Genomic DNA, 17424 nt, shown 5'->3' with positions numbered 1-17424 from the left:
CTATTTACTGTTATAATACTAACACATTAGGTCAGGTTAGACTGGACTTGGAATGAGGTTCCTAAGGAGGGGCAAATACTTTTTGCCCCCCACTGTAAGTACATGTCATACTCCGTACAAATAGCTGTGTTACTTGTACCCCACCACTTCCGCTCACTCAGCCCGTTCCGCCCCGCCTGCCCGCCGTCCGTGACGCATTCCGCGGCCAGGCAAGAACCACCCACCAGCTTCGCTTCCACCAAGCCAGTCGGTCGCCTCCCGCGCAACATAGAAAGAACATCTCGCTTTCTCCGGCAGCCACCCCGGGCGCTTGTGATCCAACCGACCGAACCATGTCGATCATCCAGCAGCATACCAGCGCATCCATGAGCGATGCCTGGCGCACAATCAACATCGACGCCCTTGCCGAGGACTCGAGCGTCAACTTCGACACCTCGACCCTGCACCCCCCGCAACCAGAAGTCTCCGATAGCGAAGTCAGGCAGCTTGCCGGCCAGGTCAGGCAGCTTATGCGAGGAGGAGATGCCGAAGGAGCTCTCAGGGGTTGCCTCGAGATGCCAGTCTACAAGGGCTCCGACGCAGCAAAGGTAGTTGCCCCCCCTCCCCACCTGCCGGCCTCGCCCGTGTCCGAGACGCACCGCTGACCTGTTTTCCGGGACCGAGTAGGAGGCCCATCTGCAAACGATTGTCGAAGTCTTGCAGTCGATCAAGGCAAGCGATATGAGCCCCTTGCTCAAGGCCATCTACGAATCACCAGGCGGAAGCGAAGCGCTGGACGTGCTTATGAAGTATATGTATGCTGCTTCCTCTTCCGTTCGGCCCTTTGCGATGACATGCTGATTTGCGTGCCGGTAGCTACAAAGGAATGGCGGGTGGCCAGACCGGAAGCACTCCTAGAACTCCCGCCAGGGACACGCACCAGCCTGCAGGCGGCTTCAGCCAGGTTGGCTCGCGACCGGTCACCTCAAACGAGTCTGCTGCTGCCACCATGAGTGTCTTGTTGAGCTGGCACGAGAAGTTGGTGGATGTGGCCGGACTGGGCTGCATCGGCCGGACTATGACCGACTGGCGTAGGGTCTGACGTGGCGCTGCAGCCGGCATGTCAAAAACCCCCATCGTTCACAAAGGTAGGCGCAACGAGTTCAAGAGCTATTACTGTTGGCGACCCGCCATCCCCCGCATGACCAGGTGAAAAAAACAGTGTATAATCCCCAACTTCATGTCATCGCAAGAAGCCGCGTGAAAGGTGACAGTACAAGAGTTGCAGCAACACTTGCCGCTTGCCGCTCGATGCTTGCGCGATGGGCTATTGTGCCGTCCGCAAGACATCCTTCAAATTCACCTCGCCGCTCCCTCGCGGACGAGCGCTTGGCTGGTCCTTTCCTTCGCGCCAGCCGATCATGAAGATGATGCGGAATGTGGCGGGTATGGATCCGTCTGGGTTGCCGTGCAACGCCCTGTAGATGGCCTCGTTGGCGAGCAGAATGTCCCGCCGGATCGGTCCCATCTCCCGGCCGAGGATGGCATTGCTCTCGCCCATGGACTGCAAATCCTGCATGAGGGCAAAGGTGTCAGGGTAGTCGACGATGATGTCGTCGACGTCGACCGTCAGCATCTTGAAGCCTGCCTTCTGGAGCAGGCCGCCCATATCCCGGACGTCCGCCAAGGGGGATACGTGAGGCGAGATGCCGCCTCTCCGTTCCTGCTCGGCAAGCTGGAGCGAGGTCCGCAGCTCGAAAAGGGTGTCGCCACCGAGCATGGCCCCGATAAAGGGACAGTCCGGCTTCAAGACGTTGTTGATCTGCTGCAGGACCCCGGGCAAGTCGTTGATCCAGTGCAGGCTGAGGGAGCTCAGAACGAGGTCAAAGGACTCTGCCTTGAACGGAATCGACTCCTCATCCGCCAGGACTTGTCGGGTGATGTTGATCTTCTTGTTGAAGTCATGATGCGCATCGCGATACAGGAGCGACTCGGACGAATCGGCGGCGACCAGTTCCGATATCTTGCTCGCCACCGGTGCAGCGCTTGACTGGGAGCTGTCGGCATCGGGTATTTCCTGCACCAGCGCCCGCGCCAGGTTGCACGAGTTGGCCCCAAGATCAAGGACCCTGGGGAAATGTCGCTTTATATCCTAGTTTGCGTGAGCGGAGAATGCCCATTGGGGGTGGTTGGCGTTGCACGTTGGGCCGGCATACCAGCAGCCTTTCGGAGAGCCTCAGGGCAACCTCATCTTTGAGATAGTCCGCCTGACGACTTTCCTCGGCATTCGATGCCGCCCGCTCCTTATGGAGCCACTTGGTGCGTCGATTGAAGACCTGGAAGCGAGGGGCGCCTTCCGACAGCACGGCGTACTGTCGACGAGCACTGCTGCCGTGGAGGCAGAGGCTGGGGCAGCCGAGCTGGGAAATCCCACGCCAGCCCCTGCCCATTGCTGAGGCCGGATATATGCATGCTGACATTACATGCTAGTGTGCAGAGCGCATCCGCAGGAGACACACACTCAGACGGCAAGAAAGTTGGAGAGCATTCACCCGTCGAGGCAATTCGATGAGTTTGGTGCAGACGTGGTTTGGGTGGAGTTTTGACCATGTGGGTTTGGCTCTGGGTAGGTTGCTCGGACCAGCCCACCTCAGGGTCCTCCAGGACGCGTGCTAATTACACTGCAGACTGTACTCCGTACTGTAGGTGTATTTTAGTAGCAGGGACTAGTAGATTGATGTACTTGCTGTACGGAAACAGTGTACTGTATCAATAATAGCTGTATGGACCACGGAGTGCAGTTCGGAGCACAGTGCATGAAGTATTACAGTAATTGCACCTACTTTTATTACCCTTTTGCTCGCATTAGTACTGCGCACATAGTAGCCTCATAAATGGACACCTACTGCACTCGCCCAATCCCGCCTCCCGAGATGGAGGAGGAGCTGCCAACCGGTGTGCCACCGCTGATGGGGGGCACTACCTAATCGCTGCTTAGGCACGAATGGTAAAGGGAATGCTGTGGTTCGACAACTCCGCCCATGTCTCCTCTGAGCAAACCCCCCCGTCCCGTCAAAACACGCATCGTCCCTCCATCGGATTGCCGAGAGCTGCCCACGGCTGGCTGCGATAAGCGCCCCTGGGCCTGCATATTTTTGCCAACGGCTGTGTCCGTCCGGTCAGGTCGGTGACTGTTGTCTGCCACGAGCCGCCGAAGTATCCTTCGAATCTCCTGGCCACAAAGGATTCATCGTCGACGGCAAGCAACAGAGGTGTCGACCTACCTTCCCCTATCAGTTCCTTTACCAGGTCACTTCCTCCTTCACCGAGGCGCTCGAGCGAACCTTGCCGCGAGGCTCGACTATGCCCTCTCCCTCCCCCATCGGCGCCATCTGATAGCAAGCAAAGGGGACCGACCCTCCGAGCCAGCCAACGGCTGGGTGACGACGCAGCCAAAATGTCGACCAGCGGATCCGGATTCCTCGGTCGCTCGAGCAGCAGCAATGCCAACATGAGGGGCCTCGTCCAGTTCATTGCGGATCTGCGAAACGCCCGCGCCCGCGAGCTCGAGGAGAAGCGCATCAACAAGGAGCTGGCCAATATTCGCCAAAAGTTCAAGGACGGCAACCTCAGCGGCTATCACAAGAAGAAATACGTCTGCAAGCTGCTGTACATCTACATACTCGGCTGGAACGTCGACTTTGGACACCTCGAGGCCGTGAACCTCATCTCGGCCACCAAGTACTCCGAGAAGCAGATAGGATACCTGGCCATGACGCTCTTCCTGCACGAAAAGCACGAGCTGCTGCATCTCGTCGTCAACAGCATCCGAAAAGACTTGCTGGACCACAACGAGCTGTTCAACTGCCTCGCCCTCCATGCCATCGCCAACGTCGGCGGCCGAGAGATGGGGGAGGCCTTGAGCAGCGAAGTTCACCGGCTTCTGATATCACCGTGAGCCTGCTCTGATCATCGGTCGCTCGTCCGCCAGCGCCACCGTAATGCTAACATCATGTCCGTGCAGCACCTCAAAGTCCTTCGTCAAGAAAAAAGCCGCCCTGACCTTGCTTCGTCTCTATCGAAAGCACCCCGACATCGTCGCCCCTCAGTGGGCCGAGCGCCTCATCCACCTCATGGACGATGCCGACCTTGGCGTCGCCCTCTCCGTCACCTCCTTGGTCATGACGCTGGCACAGGACAATCTCGACCAGTACAAAGGAGCCTACACGAAGGCGACGGCGAGGCTGAAGCGCATCATCGTCGACGGCGAGTACACCACCGACTACCTGTACTACAAGGTGCCCTGCCCCTGGCTTCAGATCAAACTTCTTCGGCTGCTGCAATACTTCCCTCCCTCCGGTAGGTTTCATGGCATCAGGTTCCATCGCTCGCGTCGCATGCTGACGGTGCGCGCAAGACGATACCCATGTGAGGGAAATGATCCGGGAGTGCATGGAAAAGATCTTCAATCTCGCCATGGAGGCGAACAAGAACGTCCAGCAGAACAACGCCCAGAACGCCATCCTGTTCGAAGCCATCAACCTCGTCATCCACCTCGATACCGAGCATGCTCTGATGAAGCAAATCTCGGCTCGCCTCGGCCGCTTCATCCAGAGTCGCGAGACGAACGTGAGATACCTTGGCCTCGAGGCCATGACCCACCTGGCCGCGCGCACCGAGACCCTCGCCCCGATCAAGCAGCATCAGGACATCATCCTAGGCTCCCTGAAGGACAGGGACATCAGCGTGCGCAGGAAGGGCCTCGACCTCCTCTACAGCATGTGCGATGCCACAAACGCCCAGGTCATCGTAGGCGAGCTGCTGCACTACCTGCAGAACGCGGACTTTGCCATCAGAGAAGAAATGGTTCTTAAGATTGCCATTCTGACGGAAAAGTACGCGACGGACGTGCAATGGTACGTCGACATCTCGCTGCGCCTCATCGCCATGGCCGGAGATCATGTCAGCGACGAGGTCTGGCAGCGCGTCATCCAGATCGTGTCCAACAACGAGGAGCTGCAAGTGTACGCGGCCCAAAACACGCTGCAGCACGTCAAGTCGGATCATTGCCACGAGACGCTCGTCAAGATTGGAGCCTACATCCTCGGCGAGTTTGGCCATCTGGTTGCCGATCAGCCTCGCTGCAGCCCGATCGAGCAGTTCATGGCTCTGCAGAGCAAGCTCGCCGCCTGCTCTCCCAGCACGCGCGCCATGATTCTCTCGTGCTTCATCAAATTCGTCAACCTGTTCCCCGAAATCAAGCCACAGCTGCTTCAGACCTTTGAGGACCACACCCACACGCTGGACTCGGAGATGCAGCAGCGAGCTTGCGAGTACCTGACGTTGGCGAGGATGCCCACCGACGACCTCCTGCGAACCGTCTGCGACGAGATGCCACCGTTCCCGGAGAGAGAGTCGGCCCTGCTGTCCCGGCTGCATCAGAAGCACGCCAATACGAGCGACCGGCGGACGTGGGTCGTCGGGGGCAAAGATGCCAACGCCGACGGCGCGGAGCTTGGCATGACCAAGGTGGGGTCTCTTAAGAGAACCTTCAGCTCGGCCGTCCCTCTCAACGTCGGCAAGGCAAACGGACCAGGTGGGCAGCCGAACGGCATTTCCGAACTCGCCGGCCTCGACCTGAATGCGCCGACGCCGGCCGAGCCCAAGATGCTCAAGGCGCCCAACCTCGCAAGCGCCGCTCACCTTTCGCCTGGGTGGGAAAAAGGCTTCGACCGACTCATGCTGCGATCGGACGGTGTGCTGTACGAGGACGGCCAAGTGCAGATCGGAGTGAGGTCCGAGTACCGCGGCCAAATGGCCTGCTTGATTGCCTACTTCAAGAACAAGACGCCCGGGCCGATGACCTCCTTCACCACCACCTTGGATCTCGACGAGAGCGAAAAGGGCAAGCTGACTTGGGACGTCAAGGGTCTTCCCGACAGCACCATCAACCCGGGAAGCCAGTCCCAGCAGGTGACCATGTTCGAAGCCAAGAAAGTGTTTGAAAAGCCTCCGACGATTCGGATCAGCTACCTGGCCGGTGCCCTACAGGCCCTGACCCTCAAGCTTCCCGTGGCCGCGCACAAGTTCATGGACCCCGCGGAGCTCACGCCCGAGGACTACTTCAAGAGGTGGAAGCAGATCGGCGCCGGCCCCCGAGAAGCCCAAGGAATCTTTGGGTTGGCGGCCGGAAAGAGAGGGAGGGAAATCACGGAGCGGTTCGTCGCCACCATCGTGGACGGCTTCAGGTGGCGCATCCTGGACATGGTCGACCCGAACCCGAAGAACGTGGTGGGCGCTGGTGTCATGCACACGTCCGAGGGAGGCAAGTTTGGCTGTCTGATGAGACTGGAGCCAAACTACGACAGCCAGGTAGGATTTGGTTGACTCGCATGAAGCATGACCGAGAGAGAGAGAGAGAGAGAGCTAACACGGTGGCGATGCAGATGATTCGACTCACGATCCGGGCCACCGACGAGTCCGTACCTTCCGTTTTGTTGGATCTCGTACGGGAGAGGTTGTCCCGCGGCGAGTCGCCGACAGAATACCAAAGCCACGCTTCGCACAGCGAAATCGCCAAAGTGTTTGGCAACGTCATGGTTGGCTGATAGGTGGCGAATGCTCACCAGCTGCCGTGGAGGGTGAGAGGTGGCGAATGCTCACCAGTTGCCGTGGAGGGAACCGAGAGAACACGAAAGTTGATACACTACCACGCTCATGAACTAGGCATACTCAGGCTCGCATGGAAGCATAATGGCGTTGGAAGGAGGACGTCCGAATGTCTGGAGCACGGTGGCTGCCGAGGTACGATAGCGAACGGGTAAAAAAATTGGAGCGGTACGTATGAGGCGTGGGAGAGGATTCTCGCATCCCGCATCGCCCACAGGCCTGTGCCTTGAGTCGCAAGCAAAAAGTGGATAGGCACAACTGGAGACTGCGAGGGTGGACGTGAGGCGAGTTGGCTTGTATTTCGTCTACCTCATTCTTTGATTTGGGCATCCGCTTTTGCTGGCCTCTGGCCGAATATGATGCTGCCCACTCTCACCTCACCGCTACCCTGCGTGATAGCGCCCTCAAAATCCTCGCTCATACCCATGCTCAGCTCCAGACAATCGTCGGCCAGCGCCAGCTCCCGTACGACGAGGTCCCGCTGCTCCCTGAGAGCCACAAAGTCCTCGTTGTCGTTATCCGTCGTCGTGGCTTTGCTGCGGGCGATGGCGCCAATGGTCATGAGGCCGAGCAGGTGCAGGCTGGGGCAGTTTTCTACAATTTCGCGGCACAAGGCGACAGAGTCTGGCCCCGGGGCGCAGCCGGACTTGGCATCCTCGCCAGATGTGTTGACCTGCACGTGGACGGAGAGCTTAGGGAGGGAGGGGTTGACGGAGAGGAGGCTTGCACGGGCCTGGTTGAGAAGCTGGGCCTTTTTGATGCTATCGACACTGGAGACGCAGAAGAGGTTGGGGATCTTGGCAAGGGATTTACAGTGACCTTTGCGAGTTTGGTCAGAACAGACGACAGCTTTCGCACGTTGGTGAGTAGGGGGGGGGGGGGGACGGGTTGTACCGGATTGCAGGCCGCCGATGAAGTGCCATCGAATCGTACGGGGCAGGAGGTCAGCTTTCTGGCTCAGCTCTTGAGCATAATTTTCACCGAAATCGGCATGGCTGGCGGGGGCACGATGGAGAGCGAGGATATCGTTGGCAGGTTTGAGCTTGGAGACGGCAACAAGGCGGATCTTTGGGGGATCAGTCCAGTGCGTGCAGGCGGGCGTGGCGATATATGAGTGATGGATGGCTTCCAAACTTACATTTCGTCCGTTGGCGACGGCTGCGACTCGCTCACGTACGGAGCTGAGGTGGCTGGCGAGCGCTTGAGCTCTGGACGGGTCGATTCGCATTTCCTCTGTAGGCTCACCCATATCTTGCTGCAAACAATGTAAGGTGCTTAGGTGATTTGGCAGGTTGTACGAGGGAGCACGAGTCCTACCACGGACAAACTGGTCGTTACGAAGTTGTGAGCATGATCGTGTCCATGTAATGTACATGTACTCCGTAGTTAGGTAGGTACTGTGCATTATTAAATTAAGTGAGCTACCACTATCAATAGTACGGAGTACGGAGTACTTAATAGTCCTTTCAACTATTATTACTACTTGTACCTTGATACGGAGTGCAAGGCATATTATTAAAGAACATGTACGCAAGTACTCTGTACTCCGTACGTGTATCTACTTTGTATCAATTACTTGTACTCCGTACGTGTTGCTTGTACCTCCGTAGTACTCGTAAGTAGGTAAGTGTACTTTCGAGTTGTGCTAGGCTACATGTACTCAATACAAGTCCTCCGTACTTGCGGAGTACAGGTACAGTACTATGCACACGCACCCAGGTCTACTTACATGTAGACTAACATACTGTACTTACTGTACCTGATAGTGGCTGTGTTGCCGGGTTATCGTCGGCTGACTTGTCTACAGCTTCAACATCATTCAACTCGACACTCTCACGCCTGCCCTTCAACTTGATTGCCTGACCACACTCCCTTGCTCTGCCTATCCTTCCATACACCGGCTGACTAGCCCTCAATCATTGGAACGACCTGGCACCGTGCGGGGACATATGTCTTCGGAGCTGCCCGTAGGCCTTCGGCGGCCCAGCCTGGGGTTGCCGTCGTTGCGACCACGGCCAAACAAGCAGCAGACCTTCGAGCCCAGGTCGATCCATACGTCGGATGATTTCCTGCGGGACTTTCTGAACCCATCGTTTGATCCGGTGTCGTTCCTCAACGCTAGGCTCCCTTCGCTTTCGAAGAAGCAGGGATCTAACCAGGGATCTTCCGACGCCGTTCCCTTGGCGCAACTGTCGGCCGAAGCCCAGACGCTCGTCTCGCAGCTCAACGCACAGAATGCAAAAATGTCAACAATTTTGACGCAGCTCACCGACGACATCATGAAGAGCGGCAGCCGGTTAGCCTACGAGGTGGAGCTGCTACGAGGCGAGACGGTCAGTTTCTCGGAAACGCTCCACGAGACTCTCCAGGACGACATCGCCAAGTTCGTCCCCGGCGGCCTGCAGCAGGCTATTGACGAAAAATCCAAACCAGCAGGATCGCGAGTGGAAGGGGACGAGAGGAGTGCGGCAGAAACACGGCCCGAAGCTGCCCCTGACAACGACGCGCAGGATCCAACCCATATCAAACAGCTGCAGACGTTGACTCTCGTCCGGTCTCGTCTGGAATCCGTCATAAAAACGTTCGGGAATGCCATGGAGTTTCCATTCCCGCCGTCCGAGGTCTCCGTCAGCTCCGGCTTCCTCTCTGTCTCGGCCCCGGATCCCAGCTCGGACGAACAGAGCTCGGAGGAGAAGGGACAGCAGGTTCTCCGTCAGCTACGGGATGAGATTTCCGATCTTCTTGCCAACAAGGAGGACCCCATTCAGGGCGTGGAAAAGGCGGCGGGCCGGATCGAGGAGCTCCAGGAGCTGACAACGGTGTGGAAGGGCACGGCCGAGGAGAACGGACGCAGCAAATTCATTGAGAGTCTGGCCAAGATGGTCGAGGACCGTCATCGCGAACTCAAGAAGGAGATTGAGCAGGCGTCGAAACGGGACGAGAAGGCCGCGCACGAGTCGGTGGCGCGGAGTGCGAGCTCGGGCTCGGCGCGGGAATCGGCTGCGGCCGAGGATGCCAAGGCACAGACCGGGTTTGGCCTGATGAACCAACTGCAAAAGCTCCGAGGCGGCTTGTAAAGCTCGATGTCATCACCCGGGCGAACCCATCCGAGCGAGTAGGTCGACCGTCCAGATGGTGGCATCCTGCCGAGGCTCGTTGCCGCTGGCTTTGCGGTGGACAAGAGAACTACCACGGGCGCCTCGATGAGACTGTGTGCAAAATAGCAGTACACGCACACGTACGCCCGGTACTACACGGTTTACCAATAGTAACTCGGGGTGGTGAGAGGCCGAACACGAAGACCCTGCGTAGGGCTGCCCACCCAGCGGTGCTCAAATCGAATGAAATGCCGCATGCTCGAAATCTCGAGCTGTGCTTTGGTCTGGCTGGTCCACCCACTCGCACGCAACGTTGAAACACGGCAAGCTGAGGAAGCGTAAGTGGCCAGACGGCTGTGAGCAACCAACCGCTTGGCTGGGCCAGATTGGCCGCAGGCTGGGAAAGGGAATTTAGGAGCTGAATTGCTTGTGCCTAAATAAATATATGAGTACGGAGTACTTCTGTAGCCTTGTCTGCAAGTACTTAAGTATGTAAATACTGTACGGAGTACTTACTGTACTGTACTTGTACTGTGACTTGTCAGCAAGAACCTTGTACTCCGTACTTACAGTACGGAGTACAAGTAATTACTTAAGTCGTAATCGTGCCACGCCCCACCTATAGGTGGTGCTCATCACCGCACCGGGCACATCACCGCAACGGGCACTTTTTCCCACCTGCATCTTCAATTCCGAATACCTTCATAACAACAATAGCTATAGGTTCCAAACTAATCAAAATATATACCCAAGAGGCAATAAAATACCTTGATAAGTTTCCCGATTCAAAAGTTGATAAAGCTACCTAACAGTTTAAAAAACCTTACCAGTATGTCTAATAACGATTATCTGGTGTCGGATCAAAAAGCAGCGCTCAAGGCCACAATATAAAGTTATATTGGCCAGAAGAGAAGGCATTATGTTGGTATATTGATAAGCTTGATACTGCCAATTTACCTGCGCCTTATTTTATGACTGCCTTTAATGTTACTATATTGAAGTCATTCTGGTACTTCGCTATACCGCCGCTATTTACGGACTGTCATTTTAGCAGTACTAGCTGGGATTACCAGGTGTACAAAAACCACTCCTGTAAAATGCAATTTACCGCATCCGCAATAAACTCTAGATGCACTACAAAATTAACAGTATTAAGCCTATTAATATACTGATACAATGCGTTCTTTTTTAGCTAAGATAACTTAGTGTTGCGGCCTTGAGCGCTGCTCTTTTGTGTGTTACTTAATACTTGTTACTTTATGCATTAGTAAGGTATTATAAATTACCGGGCAACGTTAGCAATTTTCGCCTTGGGAAACTTGTCAAGGTATTTTATAGCCTCTTGGGTATATGTTTTGATTAGTTTGGAATCTATAACTATTGTTGTTATGAAGGTATTCGGAATTGAAGATGCAGGTGGGAAAAAGTGCCCGTTGCGGTGATGTGCCCGGTGCGGTGATGAGCACCACCTATAGGTGGGGCGTGGCACGATTACTTGTATACTTAGCCCTACTTACTATTACCAAATGTACTTGTTCTTACTTGCAGTTGAACCCAGAAACGGACTAGTACGTGATTTCTTGCAGTACAGTACTTAAGTAGTAACCCATCACCGAGCCGCTTACAGCGATAGGCCCACCTGGCAGACAGATGGCCTCGCTGACACAAGCCTGACCCCGACCTGCTCTGCTTGTCGTGGGTACATTGCTTATGCTTTGCATTGATAGCCGATATGGGCAGCAGACCCAAGCACAACAACATCGACGCACTCTCCACAGCCATCCAGATCTGCTGGCTCACTTCGCCTTTTGTTGCAACGAACCTTCGCCTGCACCTTGTGCACACGCCGCACCTCCTGCCTCCTTCTGCTCCTCCGAGAGAGCAATGAGGCCATTCTAACTTGATTCTATCTTGCAACGACCGCCAACCCGGCGCTTTTCTTTTATCCGAAATTTTGCCAACCATAGCCCAACGTCGTCGAACAGTCTGCTGTCGTTGCCACCTCCCAGCTGTCATCAAGCCAACATCCCCCGTTCAGCCGCGATCCGCCGCTGCGGAACCTGCGAGACACACTCTCTAACCCATTCCGCGTCCATCGCTTTCCGTACGATTTGGTTCGCTACACTCAGCAACGTGTAATGGCTGCCAGCGAAGCTGCCGTCTCCGCCGCGCTCGGTGGCAGGGCCGACCGACGCTCTCCACTCCCGGCTTCGCAGTCGAAGCGAGATCGCAAGCGTCAGGTGGTCATGGAACGGCTCGCGTCCCTGACGGACAAGTTTCAGGACGACAAAGATTCCGTCTACCGCGACCAGCTACAGAAGATCCAGTTCGAAGTCGGCCAGCTGCAACGGTTCGACCCCTACGCCCCCGACGCGCTCGACGTCGCCGCCGAGCTCGAAAGGGAACACAGGCAGACGGCGGTGGCCCCCGTTCATGCCGAGGGCGCCCGAAGCCTCATGGACATGGCTGGCGTGCAGCTGCCCCAGTTCATGTCCGACATTCAGGATCTGTGGGAGAGGCGCGATTTCGCGCTGACAAACTCCAAGGTGAGCCCGCCACCTTCACCTGCCTGCCCTTTCCCTTCGCTTTGTGCTCGGTATTGCCCGGGTTTGATCGACCGTCGCCGCTGACCTTTGTTCGCACCGGGTAGAACGAGCACGACCGCAAGCTTCAAGAGTACAAGAGCACCTTTACCTTCAAGGCAGCGACGGCGAGACGAGAGCACGCGGCGCTCAACAGCACGATGCGTGATCGGCTCATCAATCAGCTGGTCAATAAGAAGAATCGTCTGGTCAAGGAGAAGGAGGCATTCGACATCAGCGAGACAAATGCCTTGCTCCTCAACCCTGCCCAGTTCAGCCTCGCCAACCCGGGCAGCCCGGGCGGGCATCCCGGGAAGCGGACGACGCGGAACCGCAAGGAGGCCGACGACTTCTCCGATGGAAGGAAGAGGAAGAGGAACTTTGGCGACGACGATGGCTCGCCCGCGCCGTCGAGGCGAGCGCTCGACGGAACGAGCACCACGCCCCTTTGGCAGTCGGAGAAGGCTCGGGTCGAGGTGAGGAAGAAGGGAGCGGTCTACAGCATCGGCAGCCTTTTTACGGAGAAGGAGCTGTCGATGCACTACAACTCGGCGGCCATAGCGGCCCACAGGACCATGGTACGGCACCGCGTGAACGGCAGCTGCTCGTCCCCGGACGACAGCGACTCGGCCAACGGGGACAGCAACGGCCAGGTCGACGGCGAGTCCCAGCCATCGGCCACGCTGGCGGAGCAGCAGCAGCCGCCGCATGCGACGCGCAGCACGCGCGGGACGGCGAACCAGAACTTCCTCGACGACAAAATCATGGGCATGGAGGGCGTGGCCAACTTTGAGCTCCCCCACAACCTCGATCTCTTGCACGCGCAGGCGGACCCCAAGATCCCCGTCGGCTTGCCCGGGCATTACCTCAAAGCGTCGGCCAAGGTGACGGCGGAGCAGTCGGCGCTTCCTGCGACGAGCGACAGCGACCTCAAGTCGGACCTGCAGATCATCGCCGCGCTCAAGAACTACGACTACAGCCGGAAGCCGGGCAGCCACCTCGACAACCCGAGGGGTCTCCGGAAGACGTTTGAGACCGTCTCGGTTCCGTATCGTGCCGGAAAGTATCTCGGGATCGCGGCCCTGCGACGCGACGAGGAGGAAGCAGTCGCTTTCGGCGAGACGCTCGAAGCGAGCGGGCCATATTCCGGCCTGCGCGATGGTCTCCAGGCGCCGCCGATGAGCCGGCAGAGCAGCTTTGGCGGCGGCGGCGGCGGCGTTGCCATGAGCCGACAGGGCACGACTAGCAGCGGTCGCGGCCGAGGGCGCAAGACATGAGGGGCCGAGGACCGAACCTTTGGCTCTCGACTGTACCGTGGGCTCGTTGCTTGCATTTCAAAGCGCGGCGTCTGGTTTCATTTGCACCTTCCGTTGGCTACACCTCGGGCCACAAACGTTTGCCGCTATGTCATTTCATCAGGACATGCGGTGGCAGCAGTCGAAGAGGCGCCGTCATGCTCCTCCCCTCCCTCACGGGATGTTAAATGGGAACGTACTTATTCCTGATGGGTGTATTTCTCTACCCTGGCCGACCTTCCGAGACCGATGGCTGCTGCCGGTCAAGCGGAAACATGTCCGGTGACGAGGCAGCACCGCCATTTTGTTGTCGATTTTTTTCATGTCAAGTATTGCCGCCGGCCGCCGAGCAGGCCATGCCATCACAAGGGATTGTGTGTGGTGGACCTCCAACAGTGGGCGTCGGCGACGGCATCGCCGCACGGTGGTGGATGGCTTGCCACACGAAGCTGCGCAATACCTGGCCTGCGAGACGGGATCGCTCCATGGAACACGGTGTGGGTGGACGGTTGGTGGAACGGCAGCACGTGGCCGGCCTTGGAGACGGCATCGCCGCATGGCTGGTGGAGACAGTTGCAGACTCGCTCCACAGACTCGCCTCATGGACAACATGCCACGATGCACGATGGTGAATTTTTTTTTTGGACCAGGACGCAGCCGTAATGATGCATGTCACTCGTCTGCAAAAGTCTGTTGGATGACGCATGTCCTGCATGATGCGCCGCCGTCGTGCTGGCGCTCGCGGGACCGTTGAAATCCCCGAGGACGTGGACCTCGCCATCGCTCGATCCATCGACGCGGAGCTCGTTGCCTTCTCTTGCGCCTGAGAGATGAATGCAGCGAAGCAGCGTCGGGACAAGGGCAAGTGACTCGTTGTCGAGTGCCGAACGCCGCGTGCAGAGCCAGCCTCAAGTGCCAAGCGCCAAGCGCACAGTGCCTTGTGTGTATACAAGTACAAGGTGTGGCTCGTGTCGAGTGCCGAGGATACGGACGTTTACTACGGAATAATTAAGTAGAGTATATGACATATGGCCGACATGGGAGTCGTGCTTGTTGCGTTCGTACGTGGTTGAACTCGTATCATGACACTTGCGTCATCGACATCCTGCAATCGGATTCGTGTCGTCCGACGAGCTGGAAGGAGTAACTTTTTTTTTTACCTTCATGGCGGCACATGCCGAGAGGGAGTACGGAGCATTACTCCGAAGGGAGCCGTACGGAGTAATTCTCCGTGCTAAGCGCTCGGCATATTCCTCCGTACTGTACGGAGTACAGTACTCCGTACTAAGTACAAGTTTATTGGGGGTGGGCCTTTGTCTTCGTTGGGTTTTCTCCGCACTCCGTACGAAGTACTCCGTAGTTTGTACAAAGTACTCCGTAGTTTGTACAAAGTACTCCGTAGTTTGTACGAAGTACTCCGTACTTAATTATGTCCTTATCGCCAAATACAGATAATTAGGTGATCTACATCTAATTGAAGACTTCGTGCGCGGTAGGGCAAGGACGAGTACATAGATACTACAAGCAATACTCCGTGACAGTGTACTTGCATAAGCACACGCAGTATCCTAAGTATGTAAACTTCATACCGTACGTACTTGCAAGTACAGTACTTATATGTACAGCAGCACACCACCTTACATGTACTTACTTGTACAATTAGTTGGTCAAGCGCGGAACTGAGAATGCCGGCACTGGAGGCGTCGACCTTTGCCCCGTACTTAATTAAGTACTTACTACCGTACAAGAACTCGCCTATCGCTAGGATCTGGGTCGGTTCCGCACTACTGTACTTACTTACAGTAGTACTCTGGTGCTCTGCGCTCGTGTTGCAACGCGCATGTATTACTTGCACACGGTTCGCTGACCATATCGCTTACTGTATATGTAAGTATGTACATGTACAGTACGGCACGTACAAGGTGCGAATGCTGGACCGAAAACCTTCACGTCACCACGGCGTCCATTTTCCCCATCATGCCTCCGCCGGGCTCATTCCGGTTGAGCCGGTATATGCCCTTCTTCTTCGTCAGTTGTTGTTCTTCAAGTGTTGGGGAATGTTCGACTTGGAACAGCCAATCAAAGAGTCGAGGGGAAGTGGGCTCGGTAGTACTCCGTGTGGTTGTGCAAATATGGGCGGCGGAGATGTGGCTCCTGACGGTCAAACCTTCCGAAGGGGTCAGCCTTCTTCTAGTCAGGTCGGGACCACGCTCCAGGGTTTGTCTGCATAATACGTAGTTGGCAGGCTCCCGCACCAGGTAGGTATTAGGCTGGCAGATGTGTCTGTATTTAGCTAGTCCGCTAGTACTTGTAGATGGGGGGTAAGTAGATAGGAAGGTAGGTAGGCAGGTAGGTAGGCGCAGCGGGGGATAAGTAGGTAGGAAGGTAGGTAGGCAGGTAGGTAGGCGCAGCGGGAGGCTAAAGTGTCGATTCGATCTCGAGTGTTGCCGCTACCTAACCGAATCGTCACTTGGCAAAAGTGACTGTATTTAGGTAGATGTGCACCGTACCGTACCGTACCGTGTTGTCCTGTACTAGTCTATGCAAGGTACACGTGGCCGAGCGAACTCAGTGTTAGCACACCACACGCATGCTGTACTTACTCGTACAATTGTGCATACCTAGTACCTAGGCACGCGGCACGTTGCGTTGTTCGTCGTCGATTGCGCAACCGTAACTTCTCCGCGCCAAGTTGCAACTGCAACTGTTTTTAACTGTTAGTATAATGTATCCGGACCACTACTGCTTACTAACCAGGAACAATTTGTACTACTACGGCAACTCTCGTGATGCATCACAAAGTACCAACGAGCTGAGCTGGTGGTAATACGAAGTAAAAGGTTGTGCTAGTATACGGACAAGTACTAGTAGATCGGAGTAGTAAACTATATGTGGTGTGGTGCCAGCAACAACTCGTCCGTTTTCGCATACCAAGTCGGTACAAGCACGCTTTATTAGTGCCAGGTGGTGCTGGCCATTGCCAACACCACCCACGGAGTACTACTGTACTTGCCGTAGTGCTGCATATACTTCCCACTCCGTACCGTTAGTCCTATTAGTAAAGCCTAAGTATGGGTTCCTTGAACTTTAGTACCTCGTCCGTACAAGTACATGTAATGAGTATTACTAGCATCCTGCTGGCCGCCCTTACAGCCCGTTCTTTACATGTAGAAGTACAAGGACCTCTATCACGGCCGTATCAACCGGGCACAGTGGCAAGCTATCCTTTTTGTACCCACTACCTCCTTCGCGACGACGTGGCCTGCAAGCCTCCGCCACATGACAACCACCGTTCTGACGTACCGTGTCGGAAGGCGGGTTCGCACGGACGACAATCAACAAACTCTACCAACGGTTTCTTAGCCTTACAGCCGAAGCAAAGAAACACCTGTCCTCGCCATTGAACTTAAACTTGCCTGTTTTGTCGTCCGTTGTTTGAAAAGAAGCTCTCCCTCGCCAGGGCTCTTTTCCCTACGCAAGCTAGGCCTGCAAGATAGGGCCAGTCTCCACACTTGGCAGATCTGTAGCCTAAGGTACCCACCCATCACCACCCGCAAGAGAAAGTCTAGTTCGCTCGCTCATGGTGTTTGCGCAGAGAGATGTATCGATACCTCCTTCCGATGGCATTCCCTATCCGGTGACTTGCAGTCCATCTCGCAGCTCGTATTCCGTACCGGATACATGCTAGTATTTCACCTCCGATGACCGATGACGACCAGTTCCGATCCGAGTCCGTCCGCGTTTCCGACGGCGGGGCCTCGTTTGAGCAAGCCAGATATGATTTACGTCTACGTGGTAAAT

At 56.0% G+C, this 17424-nt stretch overlaps 6 protein-coding genes across 6 annotated transcripts; 4 read left to right on the top strand and 2 right to left on the bottom strand.

Moving 5' to 3' along the window:
- Nucleotides 1-332: 332 nt before the first annotated feature.
- On the top strand, nt 333-1081 carry DCS_03783 (ARP2/3 complex protein; the record flags this gene model as incomplete). Its single annotated transcript, XM_040801096.1, has 3 exons — nt 333-587; nt 667-794; nt 856-1081. 3 exons carry the CDS (start codon nt 333-335, stop codon nt 1079-1081), a joined length of 609 nt encoding a protein of 202 aa, XP_040656129.1.
- A 225-nt stretch (nt 1082-1306) lies between these two features.
- On the bottom strand, nt 1307-2429 carry DCS_03782 (uncharacterized protein; the record flags this gene model as incomplete). Its single annotated transcript, XM_040801095.1, has 2 exons — nt 1307-2131; nt 2196-2429. 2 exons carry the CDS (start codon nt 2427-2429, stop codon nt 1307-1309), a joined length of 1059 nt encoding a protein of 352 aa, XP_040656128.1.
- Nucleotides 2430-3436: 1007 nt separating this feature from the next.
- On the top strand, nt 3437-6587 carry DCS_03781 (Armadillo-like helical; the record flags this gene model as incomplete). The annotated part of the gene is made up of 4 exons (XM_040801094.1): nt 3437-3933; nt 4004-4338; nt 4397-6351; nt 6426-6587. The coding sequence occupies 4 exons, from the start codon at nt 3437-3439 to the stop codon at nt 6585-6587; spliced, it is 2949 nt and encodes a 982-aa protein (XP_040656127.1).
- A 371-nt stretch (nt 6588-6958) lies between these two features.
- DCS_03780 (alanine racemase family protein) lies at nt 6959-8023 on the bottom strand (the record flags this gene model as incomplete). The annotated part of the gene is made up of 3 exons (XM_040801093.1): nt 6959-7467; nt 7543-7714; nt 7787-8023. The coding sequence occupies 3 exons, from the start codon at nt 8021-8023 to the stop codon at nt 6959-6961; spliced, it is 918 nt and encodes a 305-aa protein (XP_040656126.1).
- A 574-nt stretch (nt 8024-8597) lies between these two features.
- On the top strand, nt 8598-9725 carry DCS_03779 (uncharacterized protein; the record flags this gene model as incomplete). Its single annotated transcript, XM_040801092.1, has 1 exon — nt 8598-9725. One exon carries the CDS (start codon nt 8598-8600, stop codon nt 9723-9725), a length of 1128 nt encoding a protein of 375 aa, XP_040656125.1.
- A 1753-nt stretch (nt 9726-11478) lies between these two features.
- On the top strand, nt 11479-13605 carry DCS_03778 (deacetylase complex subunit Sds3; the record flags this gene model as incomplete). The annotated part of the gene is made up of 3 exons (XM_040801091.1): nt 11479-11583; nt 11714-12292; nt 12397-13605. 3 exons carry the CDS (start codon nt 11479-11481, stop codon nt 13603-13605), a joined length of 1893 nt encoding a protein of 630 aa, XP_040656124.1.
- Between the last annotated feature and the right edge of the window lie 3819 nt (nt 13606-17424).

Source organism: Drechmeria coniospora, chromosome 02 (genome assembly GCF_001625195.1).
Source record: "Drechmeria coniospora strain ARSEF 6962 chromosome 02, whole genome shotgun sequence".
Lineage (NCBI taxonomy): Eukaryota > Fungi > Ascomycota > Sordariomycetes > Hypocreales > Ophiocordycipitaceae > Drechmeria > Drechmeria coniospora.
The sequence above is the reverse complement of the archived record's forward strand: the minus strand, read 5'-3'. Positions and strand labels throughout refer to the sequence as shown.